This window comes from Saccopteryx leptura, chromosome 3 (genome assembly GCF_036850995.1).
Source record: "Saccopteryx leptura isolate mSacLep1 chromosome 3, mSacLep1_pri_phased_curated, whole genome shotgun sequence".
NCBI lineage: Eukaryota > Metazoa > Chordata > Mammalia > Chiroptera > Emballonuridae > Saccopteryx > Saccopteryx leptura.
This window is the reverse complement of record NC_089505.1, coordinates 80,285,514-80,302,688: the sequence shown is the minus strand read 5'-3', so window position 1 is coordinate 80,302,688 and position 17,175 is coordinate 80,285,514. Positions and strand designations below refer to the sequence as shown.

General features: G+C 47.7%; 1 protein-coding gene across 4 annotated transcripts in view; it reads right to left on the bottom strand.

The window, feature by feature from the left end:
- The window catches only part of LOC136399396 (leukocyte immunoglobulin-like receptor subfamily A member 5), a 34,237-nt gene extending 17,307 nt beyond the window's left edge, over window positions 1–16,930 (bottom strand). The window contains exons 1-6 of one of the 4 annotated variants that reach the window (XM_066374483.1): window positions 4,982–5,049; window positions 4,098–4,133; window positions 3,643–3,927; window positions 3,108–3,407; window positions 2,794–2,838; window positions 899–2,098 (exon numbers count right to left, since the gene is read on the bottom strand). In XM_066374483.1, the coding sequence (XP_066230580.1) occupies window positions 1,965–2,098; window positions 2,794–2,838; window positions 3,108–3,407; window positions 3,643–3,927; window positions 4,098–4,133; window positions 4,982–5,018 (837 nt within the window). In that variant the 5' untranslated portion in view covers window positions 5,019–5,049 and the 3' untranslated portion in view covers window positions 899–1,964. Of the gene's footprint in view, window positions 1–898; window positions 2,099–2,793; window positions 2,839–3,107; window positions 3,408–3,642; window positions 3,928–4,097; window positions 4,134–4,981; window positions 5,050–15,021; window positions 15,322–15,555; window positions 15,841–16,010; window positions 16,047–16,884 lie in introns of those variants that run through there. The other 3 variants (XM_066374479.1, XM_066374478.1, XM_066374482.1) reach the window with 3 other exon arrangements.
- Window positions 16,931–17,175: the final 245 nt, after the last annotated feature.

The following is a 17,175-nucleotide window of genomic DNA, read 5'->3' as shown; positions in this document are numbered from 1 at the left end:
TTTAATTCAGTCATCTATTGATGGGCACTTGGGTTTTTATATCTTGGTTTGTAAACAATGCTGCAATGAACATGTGTGTCATGAATATATCAAACAGAGACAAACACCATATGATTTCACTCATCTGTGGCATCTAAACAGCAAAACAAACAAAATAGAAACACTCACAGACACAGAGAACAGACTGATGGACGCCAGATGGGAGGGGCACGGAGGTCAGGGTGAAAAGGGGAAAGGATTGAGAAGTGCAGATTGGCAGTTACTGAAATGTCATAGGGATGTCAATTCCAGCCTAGGAAATACAATTGATAATATTGCAATAACTATGTATGGTGCCAAGTGGGTGCTGGAAATATCGGAGTGACTACTTTGTTTTTTTTTTTCAAAAATTTTTATTGAATTGCCTGGGGTGACATTGGTTAAAATTATACAGGCTTTGGGTGTACAATTCAGGTGTACAATTCTACAACACATCATCTGTGTATTGCGTAGTGTGTTCACACCCCAAGTCAGATCTCCCTTCATCACTTGTTCCCCCTCTACCCTCCTCTACCTCCCCCAACTCCCTTTCCCTCCTGCCATCCCCACACTGTTGTCTGTGTCTGGAAATATTTTTTCTTTCCGTAATCCCTTCACCCTTTTCACTCGGCCCTGGAGGGACTACTCTGGAACGATTGTGACTGTTTGTCTAACCACCATGCTATATACATGAAACAAATACGAAATAACACTGAATGTGAACTGTAATTGAAAAATAAAAGAAATAAAAGCAACATCAAAAGAGTTATTACTGGAGGCCCTGGCTGCTTGTCTCAGTGTTAGAGAGTCACCTGGGCATGTGGAAGTCCCGGGTTTGATTCCTGGCCAGGGCACACAGGAGAAGTGCCATCTGCTTCTCCACCCCTCCTTCCTCTCTATCTGTCTCTTCCCCTCCTGCAGCCAAGGTTCCATTGGAACAAAGTTGGCCCGGGTGCTGAGGATGGCTTCATGGCCTCTGCCTCAGGTGATAGAATGACTCCAGTTGCAACGGAGCAACGCCCCAGATGGGCAGAGCATCCCCCCCCTGGTGGGCATACCGGGTGGATCCTGTTCTGGCGCATGTGAGAATCTGTCTCTCTGCCTCCCTGCTTCTCACTTCAGAAAAAAAAAAGAGTTATTACGGGGGAAAAAAAAATTAGCATTTCTCCCCCTACACCCATTTCCTTCCCTCTAGTACAAACGCTATTAAAAAAATCACATGTCCCCATGTACGTAAGCTAGGACTGTTAAACATCTTTCTGAGTGTCTCTCTCTATCTCCCCATTTAAATCACATCTGGTCCTGAGTTCTAAGCGGTATCAACATTAATGGCCTCCTCTGCCCCTGAGGTGGATGAAGGCATGGACAGCCAGGGTCCACCACCAGGTCAGGGAGCTCTGGGTGATGCCCCAGCATCGCACACTCGGAGTTCATCAACCCTGCGCCTGCGACCTCACACCGTGGAAGGGATGAAGTTAAGGACGTTGGAGTGGGTCTATGCTACGATGCACCTTTGTGCCCAATGCACTCTCGGGGGTCCTTACGGGGGGTTGGAGGCAGGAGGGTGGGATTGCAGGAAGGAAGGGAGAGGCGGGGAGCAGAGTCAGACAGATGTCAGGGGAATGGAGCTGCCACACTTTCTGACACGGACACGGAAGAGGGTGACAGGAGGTGGGGAATCAGGCAGAGTCTGGAACCAGAAGGGGACAGAACACAGACTGGAAACTGAAACAGCAAAGCCAGGCCCGCGGACACATGGATAGCATTTGCTTTCAGTCCTCAACATGAACAAATTAGTATCGCTTTCCTCCCCTGGGACGGTGGGACATGGTTACAGATGCCACAGAAGACTGAGCCTCGCCTCCTCAGGCTGCCCCTCAGGTCGGCACTGTCCCTGAGACACCAGCACAGTGTCTTTGGTGTTTGTCATTCTGCTCCGTGGGGGCTCATCTGAGTCCATTGGAAGACCTCTTCTGGCCGTACCAGGCCTCGGCCACCAGGACCCCCAGGACCAGGAGAGACAGGCCAGCCAGGCCCAGCCGGACTTGATTCTCGACTGAAATGCTCCAACCGGCAGGTGCTGAGAGGGAAGGGACAGAGGTTACAGAACAGGAGCCCAGACCCATACCACGAGGGTCCCCTAACCTGAGCTCACGTCTCCCGTCCACAGGAGCTGGCAGGTGGCTTTCCAGGTGACCCTCTGGACAAGCGATGTTGACCACCTTTCCTCTCGTTATTATGATCCCAGGAGTGATTTCCTTAAGGGGTTCTGGGGTCAAGAAAGTCAAGAGAGGGGCTGGGTGCTTCCATCTTCTCCTTGGTCCGTCCTCTGTGTAAACTATTTACTCAGCCAGTGAGGACCAGCGTCCCTGATACGCCGTGGGCACTCAAGTTTCTCTGCACCTTGTTCCCTTTGCGCATGACCTCCCTCTGCCTGTCCTGTCCTTTCAGAAGATTAGCAGTTACCGGGGGGGGGGGGGGGGGTGGGGTGAAAGAGGTGGAGAGATAGAGCAAGAAAGGACAAGAAAAAAAAAAGAAAAGAAGACAAAAAACCTGAGGGACAGGAACGACAGTGTCGTGACTCCCGGGGTCGGGGAGGAGGAGGAGGGTATGGACAAGATGGTGATGGACACGGTTGAACTTGGGGGAGCAATGCACACTACGGAGTGCAGAGATGTGTTGTGGAATTGTGCGCCTGAAACCTGTATGATTAGGTTACCTATGTGCCACCCAATGAATTCAATTAAAAAGAAAAAAAGACTAGCAGTTACTGACCATGAGGACGTCCAGGTTCTGTGGGATCAGCAGAGTCAGGAGCTTCTGAAAACAGGGATGAACCGGGGTGGCTTCTTTATCCCTGGACAGGCTCTCCCTCCCAAGACAAGCAATGAGCTACGAGCTTTCCCAGCCCCGCTCATGTGGCAGGAGGGCTATGCAGTGGGTAAGACGTGGGGTCTTCACAGCTGTGTGTGTAAGCTGATGGTGTTGACATGGCCTCCCTCCCACATTGTCCCCTTCCCCCCAGTCACTGCTCTAACGGGACAGCATCAGGTCTAGAAGGGGACACAGGAATGAATGGGCTTCCTCACCTCTGACCACAAGCTGCAATGGGTCACTGGGCTCAGACCACAGGTAGGGTTCTGTGCTGAAGGCACCGTAGCATCTGTAGGTCCCTGTCTGTGTGGAGGTGACATGGTCCATGTGGAAGATGGCCTGGTGTCTATTGTCCTGGGGTGTGGAGCTTTGGTTCTGGGTGGAGTGAGGAGCATCTTCTTTGGTGAGAATAAATTCATCAAACTTGAGTCTGGAGAAACACTGAACCTTCACACTGTCCCCTGAAGCCACCACAATGGCACTCAAGTGTGCGAACGAGGGTTTGTCATAAGCTCCTGAAAAGAAGGAAATTTGGTGGTAATGGGGAGGCCATGTGCGTTATCCTTTCTTGGTTGTGGGAGCAGACGTGGCTCTGGGTTCTGTCTTGCCGGGTCCCTCCCTGAGGAAATCTGTCTCCTGTCATCCCTGGTTCCTTCCTGGAGATTGAGGCTTTGCTGCTTCGTATCTCAGAGCTTGGGTCTCCCCTCTGCAAAGAGGCCCATCTGCCCTGCCTCCTGTGTGCCCACTCACCAGTCATCACCAGACTCAGGGGGTCACTGAGCTTAGTCCAATATTCTCTATTCCTGTAGGTACAGCTGTATAGTCCTGTGTGGTCTGGTCTCATCTCTGTTATAGTTACAGTGTTGGTCTTCCCAGCCACCAGTGAATTCCTTCTGTCCATACGCTTAGGTCCACTCACTTTATAGATCAGGTATTCTTTAGCATCTGGGGGCCCTAGGCACAGGATGGTCACAGGCTTCCTAGATGGAACCCTGGTTCCAGGCTGTGCTGTGAGAACAGGTGGAGGGAGACGTCCTAGAAGAACAGGTAATATAGTTACAGGTGTATCTGTTTCTCATGCCATTCCCTATGTCCTCCCCTCTGACGGCCATGACTTTAAATGCCAAGAACCCTCTTCCCAGCTGCCAAGAGAGCTGATATCTGCCAGCCACCCTCAGTCCTTGGAGCAGTAAAAGAATACTCACCCTCCTGGGCCCGAGTGCCCTGACCTAGATACAGCCCTGAAAGGAAACACAGAGAACAGCTCAGTTTTTCAAAATTTAATTTAATAATTTAATTTTTATTTTATTTTTGTGAGAGAAGGGGAGGCAGAGAGACGGACTCCTGCATGTGCCCCAACTGGGATACACCCGGAAAGCCAACTAGGGGGCAATGATCTGCTCATCTGGGGCTGTTGCTTTGTTGCTCAGTAACCGAACCAATATTTTAGTGCCTGAGATTTGAGGCCAGAGGGCTACCCTTAGCAACCGAAACCAACTCGCTCTAACCAATCGAGCCATGGCTGCGGGTGGGGAAGAGAGACAGAAAGAGAGAGAGAGAGTAAAGGGGAAAGGGTGGAGAAGCTGATGGACTCTTCTCCTGTGTGTTCGGACCGGGAATCGTACCCGGGACTTCCACATGTGGGGCCGACGCTCTACCAGTTAGCGAATCAGCCAGGGCAAAATGTTGTTTTTTAAATTATGGTACACATTTAATATTATTTTATATTAGTTTCAGGTGTACAACCTTGTGGTGAGACTATCATATACTTTTCAAAGTGTTCCCCCTGTTATTGCCAGCGCCCACCTGGCACTGTGCTTAGTTATTACAACATTGCTGACGATATTCCCTGTGCTGGCACTTTACATCCCCGTGAGGATTTTGTTACTGCCAGTCTGTGCTTCTCGATTCTTCTAATTTTTCACCCAATCCCCAAGCTCTCCTCCCCTCTGGCAGCCACCAGTGTGTTCTCTGTGTCTGAGTCTGTTTCTGTGTGCTCGTTTGCACTGGGGACCAGCCCCGTCTTATGGAACCCCGACCTGTCCCGTGGCCTCGTGTTGGCACCCCAGACCCTCCTCTCCTGACTCACCAAGGTAGAGCAGAGTGGGGAGAACCAGCGACATCATCCCGGGTCCTCGCTGGCCCGCTGGCCGCAGCGATACTGCTTTTTATGAGGAACTGACTTCTCTCCACGTGATGAACGCAGCAGGAAGTGGTGGGCTGTCCCGGGTCTCCCTGCCAGAGTGGAGGCGTTGCACAGCCTCTTCTGGGTAAGCGTTGCAGATGCTGCTCAAATCATGCCATGTTGGTCATCTGAGCTCGAACTACCATCAGTCCAATGTGGTCCCTTTCTTCTGACCCCCGGTCCTCGTGAGCATTTTGTCTTTTTGTGTCAAGTCAGCGGTCTCAGGCTCAGAGCGGAGGAACAGGTCAGACATATATCCCAGTCCCAGATCTGCTCTGAAACCCTCAGTGAGCTCCTGGATCTTGCTTCTAAATTCAAAGTTTTCTTCTATTTATTTACCTGTTTATTTTTATTTTTAAGAGAGAGGGAGAGAGAGAGAGACAGAAAAGTGAGGAAAAGAGGGTGAGAGATGGTGAGAAGCATTAGCTCGTAGTTGCTTTCACTTTAGTTGTACATTGAACTTTTTGAATGTTCCTTGACCTGAGTTTAGCCAGTGACCTTGAGGCTTCCAAACGGTGACCTCAGTGTTCTGGGTTGCTGCTTTATCCAGCGCACCAACACAGGTCAGGTACATTTTCTTTTTCCATTTTAAAATAGCAAACTTTGTCGTCAGTGAGAAGATTGGTATAAGGTGGATTCATGCCTGCTTAATTCGCTTAATTTATTTTTGGAACAGCTTGGTTGATTACAGAATAGGGTCTTCATCAGTGGGGGGCCATGTGCATTTCAAAGCTAAGGTGATTCCCCCCACCACGTGCCAAGCACAAGTATCCATTTTACAAACACATGCCCTTAATCAGAAGGGAGCCTAGAATGGGGTTTTATAGTTTCATGGAACCCAGAAAAAAGACTAACAAACTTCCAACCCTGGTCCTACTGATGACAAACTGCAACTGGAAGAGATATTCCAAGGATCTTTAGGGCTGATGTCAGTGGCAACAAGCCCACAGCTGATGTCTTCCTTTGAAACACATTCAGTAAGAACACATGCATTTTAAGTAACCCATTCCATAGGTTACTTAAGCAATTAAGATAACAGGAGATTGTGTGGCTAACAGACAAGAGATTATAATTTATAAAAGTTAATGCATATGGGCTCTGGCCAGTGTCTCAGTGGATAGAGCATTGGCTTGGTATATGGATATTCTGGGTTCGATTCCTGGTCAGGGCACACGAGAAAAGTGACCATCTGCTTCTCCTTTTTTCCTCTCCTCCTTCCCTCTCTCTTACCCTTTGCAGCCAGTGGTTCAATTGATTCAAGTGTTGCCCCACCTGCTCGTTACTCTCAACATCAACCTCAGGTGCTAAAAAATAGCTTGATTGATTTGGACATTGGCCCTAGGTGGGGGTTGCTGGGTGGATCCTAGTAGGGTGCACATGCGGGAGTCTGTCTCACTGTCTCTCGTCCTCTCACTTGGAAAAAGGAAAAGATAAAAAGAAAATTAGTGCATATGCATACACTCTAAGTGGCCACAGGATCAGTGGTTAGGCTCTTCAGAAAAAGTAGTTCACATGATATGAGTTTGTTTTCCAAGTGCTGTATGCACCCAAATATGTAACCAGAAAACGAGAATGGAACAGGTCACTTAGTGTGTTTCCTATGGCAGATGGGGACAGATATTTCAGGTCCCCTAAACACCAACAATTAAAATATATGACTTGATAGCAAGGATCAATCTACTTTTATTTAGTACAAAGATTGTGAATCATAATTTTGCATTATGGCCCTGGACGATTGGCTCAGAGGTAGAATATTGACCCAATGTGTGGAAGTCTTGAGTTCCATTCCTGGACAGGGCACCCAAGAGGCAAATATCTGCTTCTCCACCCCTCTCCCTTTCTCTCTCTCTCTCTCTCTCTTTTCTTCCTGTAACCATGGCTCAATTGTTTGAAGTTCATCGGCCTTGGGTGCTGAGGATGGCTCCATGAAGCCATCCTCTGTCTCAGGCGCTTAAAATAGCTCGGTTGCCAGCCGTCCCAGATGGGCAGAACATCAGCCGAGAAGGTGTTGCCAGGTGGATTCTGGTTGAGTGCATGCGGTAGTCTGTCTCTGTATCTCTCCTCCTCTCACTAAAAAAAAGAATTTTGCATCAAGTCAAGATCATTCTAATAAAGTTTTTCTGTACATGGGACATTGGAGTGCAGCAGACTGAAAAGGTCCCCAGAGACCACCGTGCAGTCCTGGTTAAGACAATAAGGTCACCCTTGTGTTCTGAGATGCCAGTTAAATGGTGGTTCCAGGCAACTAGCTGTTTTCTGTTCTGGTCCCAGTTAGGAACCAGAAACAATCTTGACCATAAGATTTTGGCTGATGCTGACCGCCTGGTGTCAGGAATTTAGCTGACAAAAACCAGACGGCAATCTCTACAATGTTGACCATAAGGAATCATGTCCAGGTTCGAGAAGATGCCCTACACACTCTACTGGTCCTGCACACCCACAGTTTTTCTGCCCCCTCTTTCTGCCCTATCAAATTGGCCAGCTTGGCCAGGATGTTAACAGGGGCTTTGGGACAGGAGTCCCCCACCATCTCAGGCCACTGGCTCTTGAATGACCCCTTCCCTTTTGCACCAGCAAAGACACTGGTAAGTGCGAGACCAGAAAGATCCCCAAATGTTACATGGACACAATTGTGGAAAGGTGGCTGACTTGGGATTTCTCCCATAAACCTGAATTTTTAGTGACAGCTCTAGAGAGCTTCTGAAAAGGTTTAATCTAGCTTCTTTGCCAACATAATGCATAGACATGGACTTCTTCTATCTCTTAGTTGTATAATTTATTTTTAGCAAATTAGCTAAGATTAAAGACTGAGCCAAAGGGGACCCCTTTTGGTGTGAGGGGGCAGAGATGATGTGGAAAATTCAAAATAATAATTAGCTAAGCCCTGGCCAGATTACTAACTCAGTTGGTTAGAGCAGTGGTCCCCAACCCCCGGGCCGTGGACCGGTACCGGTCCGTGGGCCATTTGGTACCGGTCCGCAGAGAAAGAATAAATAACTTACATTATTTCCATTTTATTTATATGTAAGTCTGAATGATGTTTTATTTTTAAAAAATGACCAGATTCCCTATGTTACATCCATCTAAGACTCACTCTTGACTCTTGTCTCGGTCACATGATACATTTACTGTCCCACCCTAAATGCCGGTCTGTGAAAATATTTTCTGACATTAAACCTGTCTTTGACCCAAAAAAGATTGGGGACCACTGGGTTAGAGCATCATCCCAAAACACAGAGGTTGCCAGTTCGATCCCTGATCAGGGCACATACAGGAACAGGTGTACCTGTCTCTCTCCTGCTCTCTCCCTTCCTCTCTCTAAAATAAATAAAATAAATGTTAAAAATACTTTGATAAAGAGTTCCTTCTTTCCTCAAAATAGTTGATTTCTCATTTTATATCCCACCCTTGTGGGACATATTTGTATGTCTTTACTCCCCTTCCCTTTATTGCCATCTCCCGGGTAACCACTCATCTTTTATGTATTGAATAGACACTTTTCTAAAGAGGACATACAGAAGGCCAATAGTCATGTAGAAACATGCTCAGTGTCACCTGTTTGCTTTTAAACTGTCACACTGGCTGAACCTTACTGAGTAGCTATGCTATCCACCATTCTTGATAGACACATAACTTGGATTTAAAATCATCCCCTGTTTGCGCTAACATGAGGCACTCTCCCACACACATCTGAAATAATGTAATAACTAATGTTTACGGGGCTTTCATTTTATAAGGATCATGTGGGGGAAAGTTACTCATAATCTTCATAAGAAAGGTGGTAGGTTTGGTTAATGTTCCAAATTGTTTAGTCAGCTCTCAGTCCATCAGAACCCGAGGCCCCTGTACACAACGATAGATCCTATGTGGTTCTGCAAAATCTGAAACATCTCCTGCTTTTTCTAGGATTTCCCTCTGGTTGCGGTGTTTCATCCTCCTGTGCTTAACCCCAGCATCACCACAAACCGTTCAATTAGCCAGGGCAGTAAGACCCCCGTGACTGTGCCATTGGCTCATGGCCAGACGTAGTGCAGAGGGTGTAAATTGAGATATTTGCCAATGAGAAGTTGGGGTTTTCCCAGGACTGAGAAGACTATTGAAATGGTCCAGTTGAGAGGAAGAGGCAGACAGGTCAGGAATGGTTAGACAAGACTTCCCTTTCTCTGACATGGGACCAAAATATCCATTTGTATTTCTCCATCTCTTTCTTTAGCTATTGTCTACATACCTTTCTTTTCTTTTTAGTTTTTATTTATTTTGTGACAGAGACAGAGACAGGGACAGATAGGAACAGACAGGCAGAAAGGGAGAGAGATGAGAAGCAACATTTCTTTGTTGTGGCACCTTAGTTGTTCATTGATTGCTTTCTCATATGGCCTTGACTGCGGGCCTTCAGCAGACTGAGTAACCCCTTGCTCAAGCCAGTGACCTTGGGTCCAAGCTGGTGAGCTTTGCTCAAACCAGATGAGCCTGTGCTCAAACTGGTGACCTTAGAGCCTCGAACCTGGGACCTCTGTGTCCCAGTCCGATGCTCTATCCACTGCGCTACCTCCTGGTCAGGCTCTCCATCACTTTCTTTAGCTATTGTCTACCTACCTGTCTATTATGTATACATCCACCTGTGTCTGTCTATCTATCTATCTATCTATCTATCTATCTATCTATCTATCTATCTATCTATTTATCTATCATCTCTCTCTATCATCTATATCACCCTTCTCTCTCATCAACTGCACTTAGACAAGTGCAAGGTTTCAAACCAGCGACTTCAGCATTCCAGGTCAATGCTTTATCCACTGCGCCACCATAGGTCAGGCTCAACCTCACTTTTTATAATGTATATATGTCATCTATCTATATGTATTCATCATTTATCTCCATCTTTCCATTAAACTTCATCATCATGGTCTCTTATCTGCTTATCATCTATCTTGTATTTTTCTATCAATATTCAGGTATCATCTGTCTATGTATCATCTATCTATCCATCTACCATCTCTTTCTCTCTCTGTCTCTCTCTCTCTCTCCACCATTAGAGCATTAAAAGGACCCTTGAAGCACAGTAGTCACTAATTTCTGGAGAACCATTTTCAGGCTTATTAATTGGCATTTCTTCACTCTCAGGCTTCTTGGACTCAACTTTGGGAGGAAAGTCCTTAAGACTGCATTACTGAGTTCTCAAGGACGCGGTCTGGTTTTGTATGTCTCCAGCACTAAGAGTAATTCTCACATGTTTACATGGTTGAAGAGTGGAAAGTTACTATTTGTGATCCATGGAAAGGATGAGAAGTTCATGAAGTGATGCTGACATGGTTCCACGTCACCCACAGCCCCTCTTGTGCAACAACCATAGTACTGAGTGGTCCAAAGTCCAACTGCATCATAAGGCCCCCAGTATCTAGTGTTTGACCTCTGCAGGGAAATAATCATCTCAAATGTGAGAGTGGCATCTATCCGAGTCTGAGAAGGCGTTCAGAGGAAGTAGTCTAGGAAAAGTTATGTGTGTTTTGAACACTGAGAACACAGGCAGGAAGTAGCCAGTGGAAGGGAATTTTGATGAGAAAACAGGAAGCCATTAGAACAGAGTGCTCAGAGAGCCTGGTCACTGGACAGGCTTGCGCAGAGAAGGTGACATACATACATACCTCAGTATCTCTATGTCCACACAACACGGGGTCCACAGTGGTGGTAGTTTAGGGTGTTTATTATTATACTTCGGTAGTTTGGAGCTAAGAATTTCCTGAAATATTTCCTGCACTCCACTGTAACAGTGGTTGGGTTTAGGTTTCTGTGTCTCCATGGTCTTATTCTCCTGCTTTCAAAGATGTCTTCTTTTTCACAAATGAAAAACACAACAAAAACTATAAAATGGAAGACCAAACCCCAACCAGAAATAATTGCTAAGTCAAAAATTTTCGTGTAATTTTGCCTGACCAAGTGGTGGCACAGTGGATAGAGCATTGGACTGGGATGCTGAGGACCCAGGTTTGAAACCCCAAGGTTTCCAGTTTGAGTGTGGGCTCATCTGGTTCAAGCAAAAGCTCACCAGCTTGGACCTGAGGTCTCTGGCTCGAGCAAGGGGTTACTCGATCTGCTGAAGGCCCACGGTCAAGGCACATATGAGAAAGCAATCAATGAACAACTAAGGTGTCACAACGAAAAACTGATGATTGATGCTTCTCCTCTCTCTTTGTTCCTGTCTGTCTGTCCCTATCTATCCCTCTCTCTGATTCTCTGTAAAAAAAAAACGAAACAAAGCAAAACAATAAAACAAACAAAAATATTGGTGTAATGATAGTCCTGAAACCAAGCCACATAACGTTCACTTTGTATGTTTGCTTTCTATGCTCTTTAACTTAAAAATGAGAGTTATTGTGGGATTCAGCCATGTTGCCACCAAGGGTAAGATTTAATTCATTCATTCATTCATTCATTCAAGAGAGAGAGAGAGAGAGAGACAGATAGGAAGAGAGAGAGGCTAGAAATATTAACTCATATTTGTTGCACCTTAGTTGTTCATTGATTGCTTTCTCATATGTGCCTTGACCGGGGGTTCCAGTTGAGCCAGTGACCCGTTGCTCAAGCCTGCGACATGGGGCTTCAAGCCAGTGACCAATGAGTCATTTCCATGATCTCACACTCAAGCCAGTGACCCTGTGCTTGAGCTGATGACCTCAGGGTTTCAAACCTTCATCCTCAGCATCCCAGTTTGATGCTTTATCCACTGTGCCACCACCCGGTCAGATTTCATTCTTTATATGGCTGAGTAATAGAGTGACTGTATATTGAATTTATGTAGCACAGTTTTTTAATTTAGTCATCTGTCGATGGGCACTTGGGTTTTTATATCTTGGTTTGTAAACAATGCTGCAATGAACATAGATGTGTGTCGTGAATATATCAAACAGAGACAAACACCATATGATTTCACTCATCTGTGGCATCTAAACAGCAAAACAAACAAAATAGAAACAGACTCACAGACACAGAGAACAGACTGATGGATGCCAGATGGGAGGGGCACGGAGGTCAGGGTGAAAAGGGGAAAGGATTGAGAAGTGCAGATTGGCAGTTACTGAAATGTCATAGGGATGTCAATTCCAGCCTAGGAAATACAATTGATAATATTGCGATAACTACGTATGGTGCCAAGTGGGTGCTGGAAATATCGAAGTGACTGCTTTTGTTTTTTTTTTTTCAAAAATTTTTGTTGAATTGACTGGGGTGACATTGGTTAAAATTATACAGGCTTTGGGTGTACAATTCAGGTGTACAATTCTACAACACATCATGTATGTATTGCATAGTGTGTTCACACCCCAAGTCAGGTCTCCCTTCATCACCTGTTTCCCCTCTACCCTCCTCTACCTCCCCCAACTCCCTTTCCCTCCTGCCATCCCCACACTGTTGTCTGTGTCTGGAAATATTTTTTCTTTCCGTAATCCCTTCACCCTTTTCACTCAGCCCTGGAGGGACTACTCTGGAACAATTGTGACTGTTTGTCTAACCACCATGCTGTATACATGGAACAAATACAAAATAACACTGAATGTGAATTGTAATGGAAAAATAAAAGAAATAAAAGCAACATCAAAAAGAGTTATTACTGGAGGCCCTGGCTGCTTGGCTCAGTGTTAGAGAGTCGTCTGGGCATGTGGAAGTTCCGGGTTCAATTCCCGGCTAGGGCACACAGGAGAAGTGCCATCTCCTTCTCCACCCCTCCCCCTCTCCTTCCTCTCTGTCTCTCTCTTCCCCTCCCGCAGCCAAGGCTCCATTGGAGCAAAGTTGGCCCGGGCACTGAGGATGGCTCCATGACCTCCACCTCAGGTGCTAGAATGACTCAAGTTGCAATGGAGCAACCCCCCAGATGGGCAGAGCATTGTCCCCTGGTGGGCATGCCAGGTGGATCCTGTTCTGGTGCATGTGGGAATCTGTCTCTCTGCCTCCCTGCTTCTCACTTCAGAAAAAAAAAGAGTTATTACTGGGGAAAAAATTAGCATTTCTCCCCCTAGACCCATTTCCCTCCCTCTAGTACAAACGCTATTAGAAAATCACATGTCCCCATGTACTTGAGCTAGGATTGATAAACATCTTTCTGAGTGTCTCTCTCTATCTCCCCATTTAAATCACATCCGGTCCCAAGTTCTAAGCAGTATCAATATTAATGGCCTCCTCTGCCCCTGAAGTGGATGAAGGCATGGATAGCCAGGGTCCACCGCCAGGTCAGGGAGCTCTGGGTGATGCCCCAGCATCTCACACTCAGAGTTCATCAACCCTGCGCCTGCGACCTCACACCGTGGAAGGGACGAAGTTAAGGATGTTGGAGTGGGTCTATGCTACGATGCCCCTTTGTGCCCAATGCACTCTTGAGGGTCCTTATGGGGGTGGGAGGCAGGAGGGTGGGATTGCAGGAAGGAAGAGAGAGGCGGGGAGCAGAGTCAGACAGATGTCAGGGGAATGGAGCTGCCACACTTCCTGATGCGGACACGGAAGAGGGTGACAGGAGGTGGGGAATCAGGCAGAGTCTGGAACCAGAAGGGGACAGAACACAGACTGGAAACTGAAACAGCAAAGCCAGGCCTGCGGACACATGGATAGCATTTGCTTTCAGTCTTCAACAAGAACAAATTAGTATCGCTTTCCTCCCCTGGGACGGTGGGACATGGTTACAGATGCCACAGGAGACTGAGCCTCGCCTCCTCAGGCTGCCCCTCAGGTCAGCACTGTCCCTGAGACACCAGCACAGTGTCTTCGGTGTTTGTCATTCTGCTCCGTGGGGGCTCATCTGAGCCCATTGGAGGACCTCTTCTGGCCATACCGGGCCTCGGTCACCAGGCCTCGGCCACCAGGATCCCCAGGACCAGGAGAGTCAGGCCAGCTAGGCCCAGCCGGACTTGATTCTCGACTGAAATGCTCCAACCGGCAGGTGCTGAGAGGGAAGGGACAGAGGTTACAGAACAGGAGCCCAGACCCATACCACGAGGGTCCCCTAACCTGAGCTCACGTCTCCCGTCCACAGGAGCTGGCAGGTGGCTTTCCAGGTGACCCTCTGGACAAGCGATGTTGACCACCTTTCCTCTCGTTATTATGATCCCAGGAGTGATTTCCTTAAGAGGTTCTGGGGTCAGGAAAGTCAAGAGAGGGGCTGGGTGCTTCCATCTTCTCCTTGGTCCGTCCTCTGTGTAAACTATTTACTCAGCCAGTGAGGACCAGCGTCCCTGATACGCCGTGGGCACTCAAGTTTCTCTGCACCTTGTTCCCTTTGCGCATGACCTCCCTCCGCCTGTCCTGTCCTTTCAGAAGATTGGCAGTTACTGGGGAGAGGTTGGGTGAAAGAGGTGGAGAGATAGAGCAAGAAAGGACCAAAAAAAAAAAAAAAAAAAAAAAAAAAAGGAAAGAAGACAAAAAAACCTCAGGGACAGGAACGACAGTGTGGTGACTCCCGGGGTCGGGGAGGAGGAGGAGGGTACGGACAAGATGGTGATGGACACGGTTGAACTTGGGGGAGCGATGCACACTACAGTGTGCAGAGACGTGTTGTAGAATTGTGCACCTGAAACCTGTATAATTAGGTTACCTATGTGCCACCCAATGAATTCAATTAAAAAGAAAAAAAGACTAGCAGTTACTGACCATGAGGATGTCCAGGTTCTGTGGGATCAGCAGAGTCAGGAGCTTCTGAAAACAGGGATGAACCGGGGTGGCTTCTTTATCCCTGGACAGGCTCTCCCTCCCAAGACAAGCAATGAGCTACGAGCTCTCCCAGCCCCGCTCATGTGGCAGGAGGGCTATGCAGTGGGTAAGACGTGGGGTCTTCACAGCTGTGTGTAAGCTGATGGTATTGACATGGCCTCCCTCCCACACTGTCCCCTTCCCCCCAGTCACTGCTCTAATGGGACAGTGTCAGGTCCAGAAGGGTCACAGGAACGAATGGGCTTCCTCACCTCTGACCATGAGATGCAATGGGTCACTGGGCTCAGACCACACGTAGGGGTCTTTGCTGAAGGCACCGTAGCATCTGTAGGTCCCTGTCTGTGTGGAGGTGACATGGTCCATGTGGAAGATGGCCTGGCGTCCATTGTCCTGGGGTGTGGAGCTTTGGTTCTGGGTGGAGTGATGAGCATCTTCTTTGGTGAGAAAAAATTCATCAAACTTGAGTCTGGAGAAACACTGAACCTTCACACTGTCCCCTGAAGCCACCACAATGGCACTCAAGTGTGCGAACGAGGGTTTGTCATAAGCTCCTGCAAAGAAGGAAGTTTGGCGATAAAGGGGAAACCATGTGCATTGTCCCTTCTTGTTTGTAGGAGCAGATGTGGCTCTGGGTTCTGTCTCCCTGGGTCCTCCCCGAGGAAATCTGTCTCCCGTCATCCCTGGCTCCTTCCTGGAGATCGAGGCTTTGCTGCTTTGTATCTCAGAGCCCGGGTCTCCCCTCTGCAAAGAAGCCCATCTGCCCTGCCTCCTGTGTGCCCACTCACCAGTCATCACCAGACTCAGGGGGTCACTTAGTGGGGACCACTGTTCTCCATTGCTATAGGAACATTTGTATAGTCCTGTCTGCCTTGGTCCCATCTCTGTTATAGTTACAGTGTTGGTCTTTCCAGGCACCAGTGAATTCCTTCTGTCCATACGCTTAGATCCATTCACTTTATAGATCAGGTATTCTTTAGCTTCTGGGGGCCCTTGGCACAGGAGGGTCACAGGCTTCTTAGATGGAACCCTGGTTCCAGGCTGTGCTGTGAGAACAGGTGTAGGGAGATGTCCTAGAAGAACAGGTAATATACTTACAGGTGTATCTGTTTTTCATGCCATTCCTTATGTCATTCCCTCTGACGGCCATGACTTTAAACACCAAGAATCCTCTTCCCAGCTGCCAAGAGAGCTGATATCTGCCAGCCACCCTCAGCCCTTGGAGCAGTAAAAGAATACTCACCCTCCTGGGCCCGAGTGCCCTGACCTAGATACAGCCCTGGAAGGAAACACTGGATGAGAACAGCTCCATATTTCAAAAAAATTTATTTTCAATTATGGTTTATATTCAATATTATTTTGTATTAGTTTTAGGTGTACAGAATCGTGATGAGACAATCATATACTTGACAAAGTGTTCCCCCTGATATTTCCAGTACCACATGGCAGCATACATAGTTATTAAAATATTATTGACTATGTTCCCTGTGCTCTACTTTACATCTCTATGACTGTTTTGTAACTACTGATCTGTACATTTTTTAATTTTAATTTTTTTCTTAAGTGAGAGAAGGGGAGATAATGAGACAGACTCCCATATGCACTGTGACTTGGATCCATCTGGCAAATCTGTATGGGGCTGATGTTCTGCCCATCTGGGGCCATGCTCACAACTGCACTATTTTAAACACCTGACCCTGACATGCTCGGACCAGCCTAGCTATCTTCAGTGCCCGGAGCCATGGTCAAACCAATTGAGCCACTGGCTGTGGGAGGAGAAGAGGTAGAGAAGGGGAGAGGAGGGGATGAGAAGCAGATGGTCGCTTCTCTTGTGTGCCCTGACCAGGGATCGAACCTGGAATGTCCATATGCCAGGCCAATGCTGTATGCACTGAGCCAACTGGCCAGGGCCCAATCTGTACTTCTTAATGTCTTCAAATTTTTCACCCAGTCCCCAAGCTCTCCTCCCCTCTGGCAGCCACCAGTCTGTTCTCTGTGTCTGAGTCTGTTTCTGTTCTGTGTGCTCGTTTGCATTGGGGACCAGCCTCGTCTTATAGAACCCCCGACCTGTCCCTGTGGCCTCGTGTTGGCACCCAGACCCTCCTCTCCTGACTCACCGAGGTAGAGCAGAGTGGGGAGAACCAGAAACATCATCCCAGGTCTTCGCTGGCCCGCTGGCCGCAGTGATACTGCTTCTGATACTGAGGAACTGACTTCTCTCTACGTGATGAACGCAGCAGGAAGTGGTGGGCTGGTCTCGCATCTCTCTGCCAGAGTGGAGGCGTTTCACAACCTGGGTAAGCGTCGCAGATGCTGCTGAAATCATGCAGTGTTGGCCACCTGAACTTCCGACTGCCATGACTCCAACTCGGCTCCTACTTTCTGCCCCCAGATCCCCATGAGCATTC